General features: G+C 36.3%; 1 protein-coding gene across 2 annotated transcripts; it reads left to right on the top strand.

The window, feature by feature from the left end:
- Positions 1 to 1,517: 1,517 nt before the first annotated feature.
- SPINK6 (serine peptidase inhibitor Kazal type 6) lies at positions 1,518 to 16,450 on the top strand. Of its 2 annotated transcripts, XM_008528916.2 has the most exons (5): positions 1,518 to 1,788; positions 4,658 to 4,680; positions 12,691 to 12,765; positions 15,471 to 15,586; positions 16,217 to 16,450. In XM_008528916.2, the coding sequence occupies exons 1-5, from the start codon at positions 1,731 to 1,733 to the stop codon at positions 16,260 to 16,262; spliced, it is 318 nt and encodes a 105-aa protein (XP_008527138.2). In that variant the 5' UTR covers positions 1,518 to 1,730; the 3' UTR covers positions 16,263 to 16,450. The 2 variants fall into 2 exon arrangements, with proteins under 2 accessions (XP_008527138.2, XP_008527139.2); XM_008528917.2 differs by lacking the exon at positions 12,691 to 12,765 and having other exon boundaries at positions 1,544 to 1,788.
- Positions 16,451 to 19,174: the final 2,724 nt, after the last annotated feature.

The following is a 19,174-nucleotide window of genomic DNA, read 5'->3' as shown; positions in this document are numbered from 1 at the left end:
CTTTCCTTAAGCAATTTCTCAATTATTCTGTTTTTGTAAATATTCCCAGATCGCCCTCCCATAAAGTGTTCAAGAAAAATTTAAGGACAGTTTTTAAGGCAGTTCATTAGTGTCTTTGAAACTTTCAGTGTCTAGCATCTGACCTATAACTTTCTGGAAAGGACTTCACGATTATATGCACGTGAGTCTATGTGTACGTGTGTTATAGCACACTGCTTTAGCGTGAAAACACTTTTAATACTGGCCGAACATATATTTTTCCTTCCCTGTTATTCCTTGCCTCTCTTTCCTATCTGTGCCCCTCTCGCCCCACTTTTCTCTGCCCTTTAAGTTCAGGTCTTTTAAAATTGTCAGAGAAGCAATTAAAAGAAAAGAATTCTTATTTTTATCACAGTAGTGCTTCATTTTTGATTAAACAGAAAAATCTTTGCTGATTATCAAAATCAATAAAACACATTCTCCATTTTCAAAGACAGAAAATTCATCCTAAATATTGAGATAAATCAAATTAAAATTTCTAAAAGTATACAATTTCCAAAAAGAAAACAATTGTCCTGAAGTTAAGAGAATGATATCCGAACTATGAATATATTTTCTCAAAGTGACTACTTTAAAAGGAAACCAATTATTTAGATGTATAGCTTCTGAGTTATTTTTATACACGTTGCCCTAATTGCTTGTGTTTACATTGGGTACATTTTGCACATTCTTCCCATACTCTATTTTAAAAAATTTTTCTTGATGACATTTTAAGTAGTTGTTCATGATTTGAGACAGACTTTCTCATTATCACTGTAACCATTGTTTATTTTTTTGTTCCCCCAAAGAAAGTTATAACATCACACTCTTTGATCTGTCTTGCAATTAATTGGCTATGATAGTTATTAGGATTCAACTAATTAATACAAAAAGTATATTTTCAAGGAGTTAAAATAAAAACAGCTTTACTGTGACTAGTTTTTTATTTTGCAGGAAAAGGGGAAATATTAAATATTCCTCATTTCAGTAACTTTTAAAAATACATAATTTATTTTTTTACAAATTAAAAAAAATACCTTGAGTCCCTTCTTCACTTTCACTTGAAAATTGAAAACCACTGGCATTTGACTACAATAATGATTTAAAAAATTAACAAGCTGATTCCTGCCAGAATCCAGAAAATGCTTTTTCCGATGCAGTTCTGGTGACAATATAGAATATCTGTCTCTCTCAGGTAGACTTTGGGTGATGCGGACTCTGAAAATCCCAGTTACGCCCAAGTTTCCATTCCCCTGTAGTTACTCATCTGAACCGTAGACATGTAGGACCTGTCTGAAGGAGACATAGGCATCAAGTGGGGATCCGCCAGTGAATCATCCCTTTAATAGTAAAACCTCAGAGGGAAGAGCAGGGAGGATGTATTGGTTGTCAGGAAAATGTAGACTACTCGTGGAAAATGACATTCTCTATTAACAAGATCTAAGGGGTGACTCATGTAATTGTCTAACTTCTAAGATTGATGGGGAGCATGAAACATTTCTTTAAGCTGGTGACAGGTCCTAATAAATGTCTAAAGTGTATAGGTGTGCATGTGGTTTTAGAATGTGATTTTATAAAGGAGGTGGAGATCACAACTCCTTCGATCATGTCTATATATATGTCTGAGTATGTGTTTAGTGCTCTGGGAAGTGTCTCAACAGAGAACCTGAGCTGAAGAAAGCAGCCTTGATCGGAGTGAGCTAACTGGCACCATGAAAATATCAGGTGTCTTTCTGCTCCTCTCTCTGGCTCTTTTCTGCTTTTTCTCAGGTGAGTTTTTTTCTTAAAATTAAAATCCATTATTTATACCGAACTTGAAATTATATTTGTCCACCATATTTCAAAATGCTAACAATTTTGATATGAAAGACCAATTCTGAGATCAACAGAATGGTGACAAAGATTGTGATGATGAAAATGGTGATAGTAACAATGATAACTTTTTTGTTGAGCATATACTATATTTTAGGCATGTTCTAATGGCTTTTATGCATTATCTTCAATATACATAGCAAGATATTCATATCCACATTCTACATACAAGACAACTGTGACACAAAGAAGTTAAGAAAATTGCCAAAGGATTTGCAACTAGTAATTAGAATTTGGAGATTGAATTCAGGTCTTCTAGACATCACAGTTGATGTTTGTTCCACAGACTAATCTGAAGGATGGGTAGTTGTTTTAAATATTAGTTTGACTTTCCAAGACCAAGGAAAGATTTTCTGTCCTTATTATTCTTATGATTGGAACTTAATTAAAATGGAAACAAGGGAATAAAAGGCAATTCAGTTAGAGAATCCTTCACAAAAAGTTATCAAACCTTAGAATGCAGAAACATAAATGCTGCTGGTGAATAAAACAATTCTTCAAGCAGAGGAATATCTTTGGCCGCCTTAATGAAAAGTAGTCATATATTCTATCAATTCAGATTATTCAGAGGACAATTAAGCTTCAGTATGATGTTTTTCGTCACAGGACCATGTGAACGAACAGGGCCACTGTGTCTGTTTCTTCTTTATTATTCTACTCTAAGCTGTCATAGTGGGCAAAGCACATGCTAGAGTCTCTGGACCCAAGATGTAGGCCCATCTCTTCCACCAATGGCCTGTGTCAACTGGAGAAATAGCTCAAGTCTCTTAGACATTTTCTTATTTGTAGAATGCTGGAAACGAGATCATCCTGGGATCTTCCATGTCTAATGCATCATTTTCTGCAACAAAAGTAGTTGAGTTTTGCTGCTATCAGAGATTTTAAATGCCTGAACATGTAAAAACAACAATTTTTCAATGAGATTGAGTAGATGGAGAAGCCATTGTTCACTGGAAACATAAAAAAATATATTTAGAAATATTAAAGAAATTGAATAAAGGACTCTTCTGATGTTATGTAGTAAACTTGACTACTAAAGCCAGATAACTTGAATGAGTGCCTCTGTCAACTGCTGAGATGGAGTAAAAAAATAAATGTGACCATATTACAATTTACTTGCAAAGATAGTTTCAGAAACTAATTGATATCCTCTTATTACTTAACTTCACAATGGTGAACTATCTTTTAATTGGATCTAGGTGACTAATACATTTAATTTGCCAAAACATGTTTCTTTACAGACGTAGTGCCTAAGAGTCTTAATGTTGAGACCAAGAGAGATAGATTTCAGTCCTTCCATCTCCATTTTATAGCTGTGTGACCTTTCTGAGTCTCTTTTTCCTCATTTGCAAGATGGATATAAAAGAACTAGCCCTATCTGGGAAATTAAATGAGAAAATGAATGTAAAGTGCTTAACTTAGTAGAGGTGACACAGTAAGCGTTCAGTAAATGTCTATTAATATTGCTATTATTGAAAATTAATAATACGATACTAGATTGGACTTGGCATTGTAGATATTAATCCTGCATCTGCCTTGACATTTCCTACAGAGGATATATTGAGTAAAATCTCTCTTCTTCTGATAAAAGATTTGTACAGTGAACAAAAGGCTGAAAATTGTAACAATGAGTTTTCCCTGGTCATAAAAATCACTTGGAGTGGTTATAAAAATATAGGCTTCCAGGCCCTATTTGGTCTTATATAATGGAATTTTCAGGTGATTGTCCCAAGAATCTATATTTTTAATAACCAGCCACACTGCTGCACTGAGGTCAGCCATCCCTATAGTAGATGATAGTTAACTTCCTTTCCAGTGTAAAAGCCTTGTTCTCTCTTTATCCTCTTTAACAGAGAATATACTTTAAAGTATTTCCGGTTGTCCTCCCACAAGTGCTGACTATCACTGGAGAAGGATTGCACTTATTCATATACTTTCCGTCATCCAGGAGGTCTTGGGCTTACACATGAGAGGGGTTGCTCTCATTAAGAGTTCCACAGAAATGACCAGAGATCAAAACTGAGCAGCTCATATGAGGATTAAACCTAAGACTTTTACTATTTCAGTATTTTAACCACTGGGCTAATTAGCCCCAACCTAAAATTACACACATAATCACAATGATTTAGGGGACAGAGAGAAGCAAGACTGCATTTATGGAATTCTTTTCTCTTTCAGAAATTTAGAGATGTGGCAGGAGAAAAGAGTCTCAGAAAAGAGAATGAGTTTATCCTTGCTGGTCTATATTTATGCCATGTCTTCAAAGTTGTGTAGAGAGGGCAAAGAGTAATTTTGGACTCAAGAAACAAACAACAAAGTTAATCTCTTCCCCAGCTGCCTGTAAAAAAGGCTTTCAGGAGGGGGTGAAATCACTGGACCTTGGAATGTCAAAGTGAGAAGAGGCTTTCCAACCCAATTTCTCCAAAGTAAGACCAGAGATGATAAGGTCATTCGCACAGTAAATGAGTCACCGAGCCGGGACTGTAACATGAGTCTCCAGATCCTTGACCCATTTTCTCTCACTCCACCCCAAACTCTAAGAAATATTACTCCATCATGGTCCATCTCCTTACATCACTTTTCAGATTTCTACGGCTCCCTAAGAAGTGAGCAAGCATGAAAAATAAAACAAGCATGCCATGACTTGTTGGGATGGCCAAGAACCAAGAACAAGTTCTGGTCCAGGCTTGGAGATTTCCTCATTTTGCAAATCCCACCTTTTGCACATTCAGAAATTACAGTGTTTGAATTCTGTGCTTTTTTTCAGGTGTCTTCAGTCAAGGAGGACGGGTCAGTGCATATTTTTATCTGTTCTTCAGAGTTGGGTGGTGCTTGCCTGGTATTCCCTGGCCAAAGAGAGGTTTGTCTATGGGTAAAAGAGCAAAAGCAATGAGGAAGCAGACCAATCAGTGGAAGTAATTTGTTTTTTAACTACAATCTCTCTAGGAGTATTCTGTTTTTAGTTTAAAAGAGCCTAAATGCCCATTCTCAGATTTTGTTAAAGTAGAATGAATATAATAAAAATTGGATGAATCTGTGATAACGTTCTTGCTCTATCATTAATTTTACTATGTGATCTTGGGCAAGTTACTCAGCTTTCCTGAGCTGCAATTTCCACAACTATAGAAAAGGAATATTATTCACTTCATAGGAGTTATATTTAAATTGCATAAACTATGTGGGAGATTTGGTAAACTATAAAAGGACTATTTATTGATTAACAATTAATAGCTTCTAACTGAGATAGGACAGAGATTATTTCCTTTTTAGAAGTAAGGCAACCAAGAGTAGACAGAAAACTTGTTTAACGCTTTGTATTGTGTATACACAAACTGATTCAAACTTAAACACAATTTGTGTTAAAAATTGGAATGGGCACAAATTATTTTCATTGTTTAGCTGATTTTTTCCAAATTAACCCACTAACTTTTTTCTAATTTTCTTGTTCTCACTATCAAAAGACAACACAGACAAGTGCATTTGCTCTGTCTTGTTCCTGTGTCCATACTGAACATTTCTACTTGACCTTGGCATTAGTTGTTGTTTAGCCTTGTTGTGCTCAAGAGCTCTTGGCATTAAAAGTTTCCAGACACTACTGCCAACTGATTGGAGTTAGCAAAGGAGTTGAAAACAATTTTCCAATCCTAGTGCAGTTATTACACTGCATAAAGTTTTTTCCCCAAATTTTGGCATCTCAGAAATTGAGATGCATCTTACAATGGATGATGCCTTAAAATCAACTGCCAGTGTGTGTGTTCACTTGTGTGTATTAATGCATGCACACATGAGTGTTTGTGTTGGTATATATAATTGTACATATTAAAATTTATTTCTTCTTATGTTTAAATACATATGGTAGCATGGTCTACATTAAACATCAAAACAAACAAACAAGGAAAGGACGTAAGATCGAGCCAACACATTTCATATCCCATAAGGTAGTAAAAGATGAGAAGATCATTGCAGACAGATTTAAAAGATATGGAATTCAATCCCAATTTTCTCCTTAACATGCAAGTTGCTTCCTTTCTTTGGGTTTTGATTTTGCAGATTTTTAATGCTTCCTAGATTTTCAGTGTTTTCTAAAGTTCCTTTAAAATCTACTACAGTCATACCTCAGAGAAACTGAGGTTCAGTTCCAGACCACCACAGTAAGGTGAATATTGCAATAAAGCAAGTCAAACAAACTTTTTGCTTTTGCAGTGCATAAAAATGTTATGGTTACACTATACCATAGTCTATTAAGTGTGAAATAGTTATGTCTAAAAAAACAATGTACACACCTCAATTAAAAAATGCTTTATTGCTGAAAAGTACTAACCATCATCTGAGGCTTCAGCAAGTCACAATTTTTTTGCAGGTGGAGGGTTTTGCCTAGATGTTGATGGCTGCTGACTGATCGGGGTGGTGGCTGCTGAAGGTTGGGATGGCTGCCTCAATTTCTTAAAATAAGACAACAATGAAGTTTGTTGCATTGATTGACTCTTCCTTTCATGAATGAGTTTTCTATACCGTGCAATGTTTGATAGCATTTTACCTACAGTAAAAGCTCTTTCAAAATTGAGTTCAAACCTCTCAAGCCCTGTTGCTGCTTTATTAACTAAGCTTATATAATATTCTAAATTCTTTGTTGTCATTTCAACAATCTTCATTGCATCTTCACCAGGAGTAGTTTCCATCTCAAGAAACCACTTTCTTTGCTCATCCATAAGAAGCAGCTCCTCATCCGTTAGGTTTTATCATGAGATTGCAACAATTCAGCCACATCTTCAGGTTCCACTTATAATTCTAGTTCTCTTGCTATTTCCACCACATCTGCAGTTACTTCCTCCACTGAAGTCTTGAACCCCCCCAAAGTCATCCACGAGGGCTGGAATAAATTTTTTCCGAATTCCTGTTAATGTTAATATTTTCACCTCTTTTCATGAATCATGGATGTTCTTAATGGCATTTAGCATGGTGAATTCTTTCCATAAGGTTTTCAATTTACTTTGCCCAGGTCCATCAGAGGAATCACTATGGCATCTATAGCCATATTTCTTAAAGAATAAGACTTGAAAGTCAAAATTATTCCTTGATCCATGGGCTGAAGAAGGAATGTTGTGTTAATCTCATTGCACATCTCCATCAGAGCTCTTGGGTGAGCAGGTGCATTGTTAATGAGCAGTAATGTTTTGAGAGGAATCTTTTTTTTCTGAGCAATAGATCTCAACAGTAGGCTTAAAATATTCAGATATTCAGTGAACCATGTTGTAAACAGATGTGCTCTCATCCAGGCTTTGTTGTTCCATTTATAGAGCACAGGCAGAGCAGATTTAGCATCATTCTTAAGGGTCCTGGGATTTTCAGAACAGTAAATGAGCATTGGCTTCTACTTAAAGTCATCAGTTACATTAGCCCGTAACAAGAGATTCAGCCTGTCCTTTGAAGCTTTGAAACCAGGCACAGTGACTTCTCATCTCTAGTTATGAAAGTCCTAGATGGTATGCTCTTGTAATATAAATCTGTTTCATCTGCATTCAAAATCTGTTGTTTAGTGTAGCCATCTTCATTAATGATCTCATCTAGACCTTCTGGATAGCTTGCTGCAGCTTCTACATCAGCACTTGCTGCTTCACCTGCACTTTTCTGTTACGGAGACAGCTTCTTTCTTTAAAACTCATGAACAAACCTCTGCTAGCTTCAAACTTTTCTTCTGCACCCACCTTCGTCACCTCTCTCAGCCTTCATGGAATTGAAGAGAATTAGGGCCTTGTTCTGAATTAGGTTTTGGCCTAAGGGAATGTTGTGGCTGGTTTGATCTTCTATCCAGACCACTTAAACTTTCTCCATATCAGCAATAAGGTTGTTTTACTTTCTTATCATCCCTGTGTTCACTGGAATAGCACTTTTAATTTCCTTCAAGAACTTTTCCTTTGCATTCGCAACTTAGCTAACCATTCAGCACAAGAGGCCTAGCTTTTGGCTTGTTTCAGCTTTTGACATGCCTCCCTCATTAAGCTTGATCATTTCTAGCTTATGATTTAAAGTGAGAGACATGTGACTCTTCCTTTCACTTGAACACTTAGAGGCCATTGTAGGGTTATTAATTGGCCTAATTTCAATATTGTTTTGTTTCAGGGAATAAGGAGGCCCAAGGAGAGGGAGAGAGATGAGGGAATGGCTAGGGGGTGGAGCAGTAAGAACACACACACCGTTTATCAATTAAGTTAGTGTCTCATATGGATACAACTTGTGGCACCCCAAAACAACTACAATAGTAACATCAAAGATCACTGATCATAGATCACCATAACAAGTATAGTAATAATGAAAAAGTTTGAAATATTGTGAGAATTCCCAAATGTGACACAGACACAAAGTGAGCAAATGCTGTTGGAATAATGGCACCCACAGACTTGCTCAATGCAGGGTTGCCAGAAAACTTCAGTTTGTAAATATGCAATAGAGTGAAGTGCAATAAAACTAGGTATGCCTGTGTTTACTGATTCTATTTCTTTAGAATGGCCTAAGTTGTATAGTCTGTTTCCTTTAGGATCACGTGGGATACTTACTAAATATGTAGATCCCCAGGCACCATGCCAGACTTGCTGAATAATAATCATGTAGGTGGGAGGTTTTGAATCTGCATTCTAAATAATTATCCAGTGCTGAGAAGCACTGAATTTTGGAGCTCAAATGCTTTGGAGACAATATAGATGAGTCTAATTCAAATACTTACTGACTGTGTGGTTTGAAGAGCGTCTCTTCCCTTCTCATAGCCTTTGTTTGAAGGTCTGGATTCCATGATCTTTAAAGCCCCTTCTGGCCTTAGCTAGCTGAATAAGTATGAACTAAGCCTGTCTTGCAAAGACCACTGTCTCTTTTCTACTCACATATGAAGGACAGGGAGGGTGCCACCTTTCAGATGGCATCAAGGCTACCATTTCTCTTTCGCATGTCTGGAAGAAGGGTGGCAGTCCCAGTGCCAGGCAGAAGAAGTTGAAACTAACCGTAGGAGCATGTCTGCTCAAGTCTAATCCAGCCAAGACGGAAGGAAGAAAGATTTCCTCCAAAACTCACGTCATTCTTCTCATGCCAAGAAGTCTCTCCTTGATGAAGCATCTGATGGGAGATTATAGTTAGCAGTCTAAACTCTAGATTTATAAAAGTTTCATGTTCTTTCAAAAGGATTATTCAAGCTAAACAAAGGGCATGTTCCTGTACTTTTGGAATTCATGGTCTTGTAAAATTTTCCCTATAAATGTAAAGGACTAATATGCTGCCGAGTCTTTGATTTGCCAAGTAGAAATGTTTATTTAAAATAATAATAACATAATAGCAATTATTATTTTTAATAATAATTAAAAAATGAAACTACTACTTACCATCAACAGCCTTCATTAAAGCAATTGTAGTATAACACCAAAATGCTTGAAAGACATCATCTCAGAAGATGGACAGTCCTTTGAACTGAATAAATTTTGCTTTTAGAAGCACTTACTCCATCATACTTTATTTTTCTTATTTTCCTACTCGGCTGTTATTTGGGAACCACATCCTTAAAGAGTTATTTAAATGAATTAATATAACAAATTTCTCAAAAACTGTGATTGGCAATCCTTTTCTGTTAGAATAATTTTTGGTATATCTAAGTTTATTTTTGTTTGTATTTTAAGATAAAGATGTGATGAATTTTGGAACAGTTAGTGAAACAATGCTCCATGACCAGAATATGTTTGGAGCTATTCATTTTTCCTAGTGAGCTTGAACTCACTGATAATTAATATGCTGACAGAATATCTAAACACAGTTTGGAGATGTTGGCTAGCACTTACAACTTAACTAAGGTTAGGAAATCTGAGTCCTCAGAAGGTGGACCTCGCTGACTCAAATTTACCAACAGTAGTAAAGCTGTGAAGTCAACATCTCAGGACCCCTGACTCCATATTGAGTGAGCTTCCATAGCTCCATGCTACCTCTGATCTGCAACAGAAGGCCACTGAGCAGTGCATGTGAAAGTGTTTTGAGCCGTATAATTTTCTAAACAAATTTCCGAGAGTGTTTATTATCCTCTCTTCTTAAGCAAAGAAGTATTATAATGAAAACAATAGTTCAAAGTAACTTGTCGCCACATGTAGGAGGGATTTTGAAATTTGGAGGAAATGGAAGCAGAGAGAGCAGAATTTATTGTATTGGCTAAGAGAAGAAATGTTGACAGTGGGTATAGGCAGCAAATTTAGAATTGATGAAGAGGACTTGAGATAAAGAAATACACAAAAGGAAGCACCTGCAAAGGGAAAGGAATGGCAATGTTTTAATCTGAGGGTAGGTTGAGAAATCTGAAGAATGGTGCTCTTATGAAAAAATTGAAAAACTAGAATGTAAAACTAGTTTGGAGGGAAAGACAAAGTTATGTTTTGGACATAAATGAGTATTAAGTATAATCAAACTGTTGATGAAAGGTGTCCTGTATATTTCTGACAATTAGGAATTAGAGTTTGAGATTTTGATGAAGACTCAAAGGGAAAAAAAGTCTAGAACTCATCAGTGTCATCTGGGAAAATACATGTTCTTAGAGAGAGAAAATCAAATATATAAAATTTTCTTGAAAATGACCATAATGAATACCCAGGAAGAAAATAGAAAAGACAAAAAAAGGAATAGAGAAGAAATAGTTGGAGAGCCAGAGTACTGACATACTACAGAAGGCAGGAAAGAGTTTCAAAAAGATGGGCATGATCAAGCACAGCACATACCATAGAGAAATCATGAACGTTTTATAAATAGCCAATGGGTGTATCCTGAAAGGTGTCATTTTTTACAGTAGTTTTGGATGTGCGGAAACGGTGTGGAACAGGAAGTAGAAGCCAAATCAGAGAGGGGGAAGAAAACTAGTATGATAAAGAAAAGAGCTGATCTAACCACATAGGTCATATTTTTCAGTAAAAGGAAGAAGAGATGAAGACCTACACCCTAGGTGTGTATGTAAAAGTGACTGCAAATTTGCATTGGCATTATTGTAGAACCAAAGTGCTAGACTAAAATATCAATGGTCCTGACTCTTTAGTCACTTTAGTGATTGCTCATTTTCCAGCCAAGCTAAATATTTTGTAGTCACCATTAGCAACAATGACTAATCTGGGTACTGAAAGTGTCGCTCTATTCCAGAGCATTTTTAAAGGTACAATTCTTTGAATAACCACAAGGGGTCAGGCTGATACTAAACATTGGCACCCAAGTGCCTAGAAGTAGTCTCTGGAAACTAAATGGAGGTGATTGTTAAATCCAACACTAATCTGGAAAACATCAAAAAAAAAAAAAATTTCACTAAAATAGGATAAGAAATACGGGCTCCAAAAATTCTAGAATGTGACACAATTCACATTGTTAGTGTTTATAATAACAATCTTTCACATGATATATGAAACTTTACAAAGTATTTTCAAAGGATTTTTCATTACAATAACCCTAGAAGATAGGCATTCCCAGCCCCTGTTAAAGATGAAGAAATTTAAACTCAGAGCAGTGAAATGTTTGCAAGAGGTAAAGGAGCTAGTAAGTAGGAGAAGCAGAATTCAAACTCAGGTCACTCTAACTCCATCTACGAGACAATCCCCCAGCCTTACAGAGCATTAGGATGTCTTAAATAGATTTGGTGAGAGGTGGGGGGGGGGGGGGGGAAGATTTTCCTGGATTTCCTAAATGCTTCATGGAGGAAACTTTAAAAGAGAAAAGATAATCCAACCATGACCCTTGGTCTAGACTTGCTTTCACTTCCACTGAGAAATCAATTGTTTGAATTTTATTTAAGAGTTTAAAATAAAAATATAAAAGAGGAGAGGAAATTTAGGCAGAGGAAAGGCATGACATTCAGAAATCTTAGCCTACTTCTCTTCAAGTTGTGAGAGTTGTGGTCTCTTTCTGGTCCCAACTCTGATATTCCTCTGCTGTGCTCTTTGCTTCACAGAGGGGCTTTCTGGCTGGCTCTGCAAAGGCGTTCTTTACCTTGCCCAACATCTGGGACTCTCAGAGAGTGGCCATTTTCTGTTTTCTGTCACCATGCTAAAATTTCTCACACAGTGAATGAAGAGGGGCCTCCAGATAGAAAGGAGGAAACATTTCAGCATAGTTGTTATTTCTCTCGCCCAGTTGAAGAACTAAGAACTCGGCTTTGTTTAAGCCACTTCACCGAAAGAAGTCACTGCTCAATCTTAGATCACCATACCTGGAAGTGTCCTTAGAGACAACTAGGCCGATGGTGTTTAATGTTTCGTGTGAGTCACAGATGCCTTTCAGAATGTGATGAGAGCTACAGCAAGGGCAAGCCTACAATAAGAAGCTTATTTTCTGTACTCTTAGTCCAGGACTATTTCAAGTATTCCACACTGACCTTCTACAACTCTTCTATGACCGCATTTGATCCTTATAACAACTCTAGGAATGACGTGTGGCAACTGTTATTTTTTTGAAAAATTTTGGTTAAGAAAATTGAGGTGCAGATACTGAGTGCTTTGTCTAAGTGACACAACTAGCTAATGGCGAACGGCAGAACAAGTTCTATAACATGATTCTTCAGCTTACTTCAGGGATCATCAAAGATGCTACAATTTAAAAGTATGAAATACATCTATGTTCTAAGGAAATTTGCTCATATGCCATTTGATTGATTTGATTTATTGAAATCCTTTGCTCTTCCTAGTCTCATTCCCAGGGGGCAGGGGAAGGGGAAAAGTGGGCTTGGGGGAGTGAGGTAGGGGTCTAGAAACTCTCAAAGTGAATGTTTTCCCCAAGTGCCACTTCCATATCTCCTTTCTAAAGGACAAAAGAGGCTGGATCGCAAGATCAGAGGGCCGATTGCTAAGGAAAGGTGGCTTAAGGAAGCGTCTCTCTCACGTAAGAGACTTTCTTTTTTCTTTTCCTCACTGCTCTGACTGTAGACACACACACATCTCTGACTGAGATGCCCTTTCCTCAGCTTCCACATGTGCTTGTCCTACTGTGGTATTTATCACACATGATGCTGTAATTACCTATGATCTTCTCTGCTTTCCTAATACAAATACGATGGTGAACTTATTGAGCTATTGTTTATAACTGATGCCTCGTTGTATCACCAGCACCCAGTACCACGTTTCCAAATATTAGTTACTCATTGCCTATTTGTGAAATAAATGAAAATATCAATGTGGTTTACAGCTCTTTCTTGACTCAAGCACATACCTGCAAATGTGTGCATTAATGATGTAAATACAGAATACATTAGCTTTTGAGAAAAAAGTGTCTTACAGTTTATAATGCCCTAAACATTTTCCAGCCTTTTTTCCATTTGGAGAACTAAAGGAAGTATTAGTGTCCTAGAAGTGGTACGAGAGGGTAGAGTTATCTTTAAGAGCAGTGGAGAAAAGCAGGACTGTGGCTGGGACTGCAAGAAGCCTAGGGATATTCTACACAACCAAGCCCTCAGAAGACCTCTGCTAAGCATCATACTACCCAATCTCAGTAGGGCAGATGCTAAATTTCAAAAAAACATGTCTTTGATTGTCTTAGATGCCATAAATCTGACACATATGATAATATTTTTAAATTCAATTGTATGTGTCTTTTGCTGAGCATTTTATCACGCAAAGCTTTGGAGAGCTTTGTCACTGCATAAAGTTTTGCTAACATCTTAAACAAATAATTCCTCTTACTTATGCTCAAACATGTCCCAAATAAGCTATTTTAATGATGTTTACATGTCCTGACTATAAGTGTAGTCAAGGGTACCTAGTGACAATTGGTTTTTATTTCTTTCAGTGAGAATGAGTTAGAAATCAACCATACTAGATTGTTGGAAATTTTGGATTAGCAATGAGAAGGAGTATGTTCAAGCCTGGTCTCAATGCTTCCTGCTTGTGTGGCTTTAGTAAGCCACTTAATTTTCCTGAGGATCAGTATTCACTTCTGTAAATTGCTTAATATATTATTACTCAGTATACATCTCAGGGTTATTGCAAGATTAACTGAGTAAAATCCATATAAGAGTAGTTTGAATACTATGAAGCAATTGATAAACATGACAATATTATTTTAACGGAACTAGGATAGGGTAAAATATCCTCCATTTATGTTGAAATATCCTTTCATTCCACACAGCTGAAATTTGGAGAAGTTCAGTTCTACCTATTGTGCATTGCCTGGAATAAAATGACTCAAATGTCATTTGCTCACCAAATACTGACTTGATTGGCATTGAATTGAAAAGAATCTTAAAACTCCAGACTACTGATAGACCACTAACTGAGGGGAGATATGGTGGCATAGGTGCTACCATTCCTTTTATAGACCCCATGATCATGATTCCTAATCAGTCATAGCTGTGTTCTCACCAAGGCTGAATGCAACCTCAGAATCCTAAACACGGCACCTTAGGCAGCCATTACCAAGTTATCGTAGCAAGCGTAACAGTTCAAATTCTACAAAAGACTCTGAGACAGAGTAAGTTAATATAAAGACATTAAAATTTTGTTTTCAAGAGATAATAAATTGATCTGGCACCTACGGGGAAAACTAACAAGCCCTCAGAGAATGTCTGGGAGCTCTTTGCAACGATCTTCCATATCTTTATAGCAATACAGAAGGTGGACTTTAGAGTCACATTAATACAGTAAAAAAAAAGATTTTTTTTCACTTACAAACCAATAACTACTCATAGTTGGAACAATTTAGTGTTTTAGCAAGAAGTCCTACCTATAGCATTTGCCTTACTCCTTACTCCTTACAAATCTGCCTTACATCATTAGCTTACTCCTGAATACAACAGCTACAGAAATGGACTTCCTGTGTCTCAAAAAGAAAGATTCAATTATGTTTAATATATTCTAGTTAGGTAGATAAGGAGAGCTATTTTCTATTTCAGGAAGCTTTATACCACAACTATGTATATACAGATGGTCCCCAATTTATGATAGTTCAACGTACGATTGACTTTTCAACTTTATAGTGGTGCAAAAATGATACACATTCAGCAGAAACCATACTTTGAATTTTGAACTTTTCCTGGACTTGCAATGTACAGCATGATGCTCTCTTGTAACGCTGGGCCATGATCACAGGGTAAACAACCGACACACTTAGAATCATTCTGTACCCATGCAACCATTCTGTTTTTCACTTTCACTACAGCAATCAGTAAATTACATGAGATATTCGACACTTTATTATAAAATAGTCTTTGTATTAGATGGTTTTGCCTAACTGTAAGCTAATAACTGTTCTGAGAACTTTTAAGTTAAGCTAGGCTAAGCTATGATGCTGAGTACATTGAGTGTATTAAATGCATGTTTTCCCTATGATATTTTCAACTTATGTTGGATTTATTGGGATGCAACCCTACTGTATGTTGAAGAAGATCTGTATATATCTATAGTTATGTGGCTATACAATGATATATATACTTATCATTATCATTATATATATCATTGTGTGTATATATATATATATTCATCATTATCATTATATATGTATAAAATTTTAAGTTTGCTATCCAAAGCTTCTATTCTGAGGGATAGTCCCATAAATAGGATGCACTAGCAATGTCACTATGTTTACTTTGGTAGGTCAATTGTGGTGAGTTCCAGGATCCTAAGGTCTTCTGCACTCGGGAATCTGATCCACACTGTGGCTCTGATGGCCAGACATATGGCAATAAGTGTTCCTTCTGTAAGGCGGTAGCGTAAGTATCATACTCACCAAACCTGTCCCTTGCAAACACAAACTCCCAGAATAAGATGTTTTTCTTGAGATATTCTAAAAAGTTCTACTTATACCCACCCATAGAGACTGAAGAAACAAGTTTTGGACAAATGAACCGAAAACAAATAGATCAAAACCAAAATAAAGTAAATTACATAAGTTATTTGAAAAAATATTAGTTATTTTACTTTGTTATTACTGAAAGTCCTGAATATATGGTCCACCATAAAATGCCAAATGCCTTAATATTTGGTTCAGCTTCTTTCATCTTCTATCACGATAAACTGTGACACTATATAGTCTCTTTGCCATTATTTCTGCTGTTACTTTTACCTTTTCTACTTGTATATATATTTACTCTCAGCAAGTGAACAATTGAAACCAAAAGTCTAAGCCTTACTAAAAGTCTGAAATTTAAGATTCATGTTTTCTGCAATTAGGCCAGATGTCAACTCTGAGTGCATTTAATTAACCTCTGCCAAATTGTAGACATGGATACCTGTGGAATCAAATGATTACATGGACTATGACATAATTAAACACTTTTCAACCACTGTGATGAATATTTATGCTATTGCATTAAGCACATATTTGTCTTTCTCTTTTATAGGAAAAGTGGTGGGAAGATCAACCTGAAGCACCAGGGAAAATGCTGAATTAGAGCCAGTGTTTCATGCTGACTTGTCAGCTCTCTCATCCTTTTCTCGCTTCTGCTTTTACTTTTCTCTAGCAGATCCCTCAAGTTTATAAAGACTCACCTTCCACTCTGTCTGGGTCTTGGGCAGTTAAATACATATATATTTCCTTTGATTCACTTGTCAATAAAGTAAATTCTGCAGAAGCATTGCTGGTGTTTTTACTTTGAGATCAAGAAAAGATACAGATACAAAATGAAAGAACTGACCTGGCATAAACTTAGAGAAAAAGACCTGTTTTTTGATCTAAATCAACCATGCAGTCACTGAGGGATCTTGGGAAAAATCCCGTCCCCTTTCTTATTCCTGGAATTCCATGTGGTTAATGAAGAATTTTTAACAACATGATCATATATGATGCTTACAATTATTTTACAATATCTATTATTTAAGTCTTAGATCACATAACATCTGTTCTTCCCAATTTTAGGAAAATTATTTTATATAAAATTAAAATGTTTGTTCTTTCTGGACCATAGTTTTCTCATCTCTATGGAATGATGGATTTGGACTACATAATGTGTAAAGACACACATTATTTGGTTTCCTAGCAACATCAAAGGGTCTAGCAGATAGAAAAAAGTGAATAAATATTTAATAAACAGTGAATAGATGCAGAGTCTCTAGAAGTGTGTACATTTAAAGAATGTAGTCAATTGATCTTAATTGTGGAATGAGAGAACTGATTGAAGCAGGAGGAATCTTAAGGCTGAGAGAAAGTTTAACTAGTTACTGCCAAAGAAAAAAGCTCCAGTTAATAAAAGAGTCATGTTTACAACACAGCTCTTTTGAAACCAGCTCAGTCTCCATGTTCCTGGCTCAATTCTGTGAGGACAAGTTGGGTACATTAATACCTCATTCTGAGCAATCCAGATGGAAGTCTCCCTTCGAGTACTTTCAAGTAGCAGAGTGTGTTTTTACAAATAACATCTTCCTGGGTGAACTCACACAGAACACATCTCTAGGTGCATTTACTAGTGATAACCATCAATGAACATTTACTGGGTGCCTACTCTGTGACAAACTCTGTTCTTGGTTCTTGGGATACAGTTACAAGTGGAGGTAAGAAGGGCAAAAAATCCCTATATTAATGAAGTTTACATTCCAGCAGGGAGAAATGGACAAAAACAATAAACACAATAAACAAGTAAATGACATAGTCATGTTTGGGGAGAGGCGGTGGCCAATTGTAGTACTAAGTCAGTTCTTATTGGGAAGATGTAGAGATGAAGGAGCTGGCCAAGTAAATACCCTGGGGAAGAGCAAAAGGAGAAGCTAGAGCACCTTCCTTAAGTCTGGACCACATCCAATTTGTGCAAGGTTCAGCAAGGAAGTAATGGTGACTGAAGAGGAGTGAGTGAGTGGGCCAATAATACGTGATAAGATCAGAGAGGAATGAACCCAAATCATGAAAGACTTTGTAGTCAGTAAGATTTTTTGCTTCTATTCTGCTGTATAAAATGTGTTAACTAAAAATATCAAGTTCACATTTCTGCTTTGAAAATCTCAATTATATTTTATGCACGTAGATACTATCCTTTATGTGTATAATTGAAGAAGACAACTAAACTGGGGGATGCATCTGTTATTTAGATAAAGAGTGAGGGATTGGATTAAGTTATGCTAGAAAAATATCTGCCTTCTACTCTTATAAGCTTGGGATTTGTTCTGTTTCATGCTTAAGGAATACTCTCCTTGCTGGAGAGAAATGATCACATAATATATAATTAGAGAAAGGCAATCCTAAGAGGGGAGATCTCTAAGTCACACTGACCGGAATGTGCGTCACAGTTCTGCCATAAGCTATGTGTCTTTGAACAAGTCATTTGACTTCTTTGTATTATGATTTACTCCCCTGTAAAATGGGGATAGTAGTATATACTTCCAAGATGTATTGTGAAGATTAAGAGCATGATCCATGTAAGCACTTAAATAGTCCTTGATATGTGACAAGAACTCAAGAAATCAGTAGCTTTTATTATCATGCTCTCTCTACAGTTTCAGCATTATACTGTCTTCGCTGATCAGGATATTTTTGTTTTTTTCTCAGTCTTTATGTAATTTTTTTAAATGTCTGTCTTCTGTTCATTTAACATTTTTGAAAATTCTGATCAGGTGTTTTATTTTTTCTGTCATTTTTTTCTATATACTAAATTTCCTGCTCATAACAGAAATTAAAGCCATTTCTCCTCTTTAGTTTCTACTCCCTGAAGTAATTTGGCTCCTTCTAATGTAAACATGTAGAGCACTATGCGTAGTTTGACAATTGACTCATTAAGCATCTTTGAAAGTACTGCCCCTTGAAGTGGCCTACTTTCTCTCTCTCCTATTGGAACTTCCCATCCGGCCAGACCAGGCTCCTGTCAGTTGCCTTCACAAAAAGTGCATTTCCACCTCTTTGCCCTAACCTGCCTGGAATGCCTCTCATGCCATCTTCTGTCACTCGGCCTACCCTTTCTCTCTCATACAAATCCCCTTTTACTATAGACTACCATTTATTTCAAGGCTTATTTCAAGTGCGTTAAGTAAGTGATCAAAATACCGTCTCTTGTCTAGTTCTGAGCTATTCTTTGCGTATTAAAGGGAAACATTTAAAAAATAAACCACAGAAGACCAAAAACCATGTAGTTCTTAGAAAGAAGAGGCAAGTCACATATAAGAAATCAGCAGTCAAAATATAGTAGTTTGGGTTCGAGGATATACACATTTGTCAAACCTTATAGAAGATACACAAGATTTATGCATGTCATAGTTTGCACATTTTATATAAAAAACAGTGTAAACATATAGCATCATCTTAACTATGATAAATGCATAGTGAAGTATTTAGAGGAAAGGGTGCTGATGCCGTCAATTTACTCTGAATTGCATCA

This window comes from Equus przewalskii, chromosome 13, assembly GCF_037783145.1.
Source record: "Equus przewalskii isolate Varuska chromosome 13, EquPr2, whole genome shotgun sequence".
Classification (NCBI taxonomy): Eukaryota; Metazoa; Chordata; class Mammalia; order Perissodactyla; family Equidae; genus Equus; species Equus przewalskii.
The sequence above is the reverse complement of the archived record's forward strand: the minus strand, read 5'-3'. Positions and strand labels throughout refer to the sequence as shown.

Bases quoted from the DNA above. Each gene is read 5' to 3' on its own strand.
- SPINK6 (XM_008528916.2), top strand. From the start codon at position 1,731: ATGAAAATATCAGGTGTCTTTCTGCTCCTCTCTCTGGCTCTTTTCTGC. The intron at 12,766-15,470 runs GTAAGAGACTTT...TTACTTTGGTAG, and splicing joins TAAGGAAGCGTCTCTCTCAC to GTCAATTGTGGTGAGTTCCA. The intron at 15,587-16,216 runs GTAAGTATCATA...TCTCTTTTATAG, and splicing joins TCCTTCTGTAAGGCGGTAGC to GAAAAGTGGTGGGAAGATCA.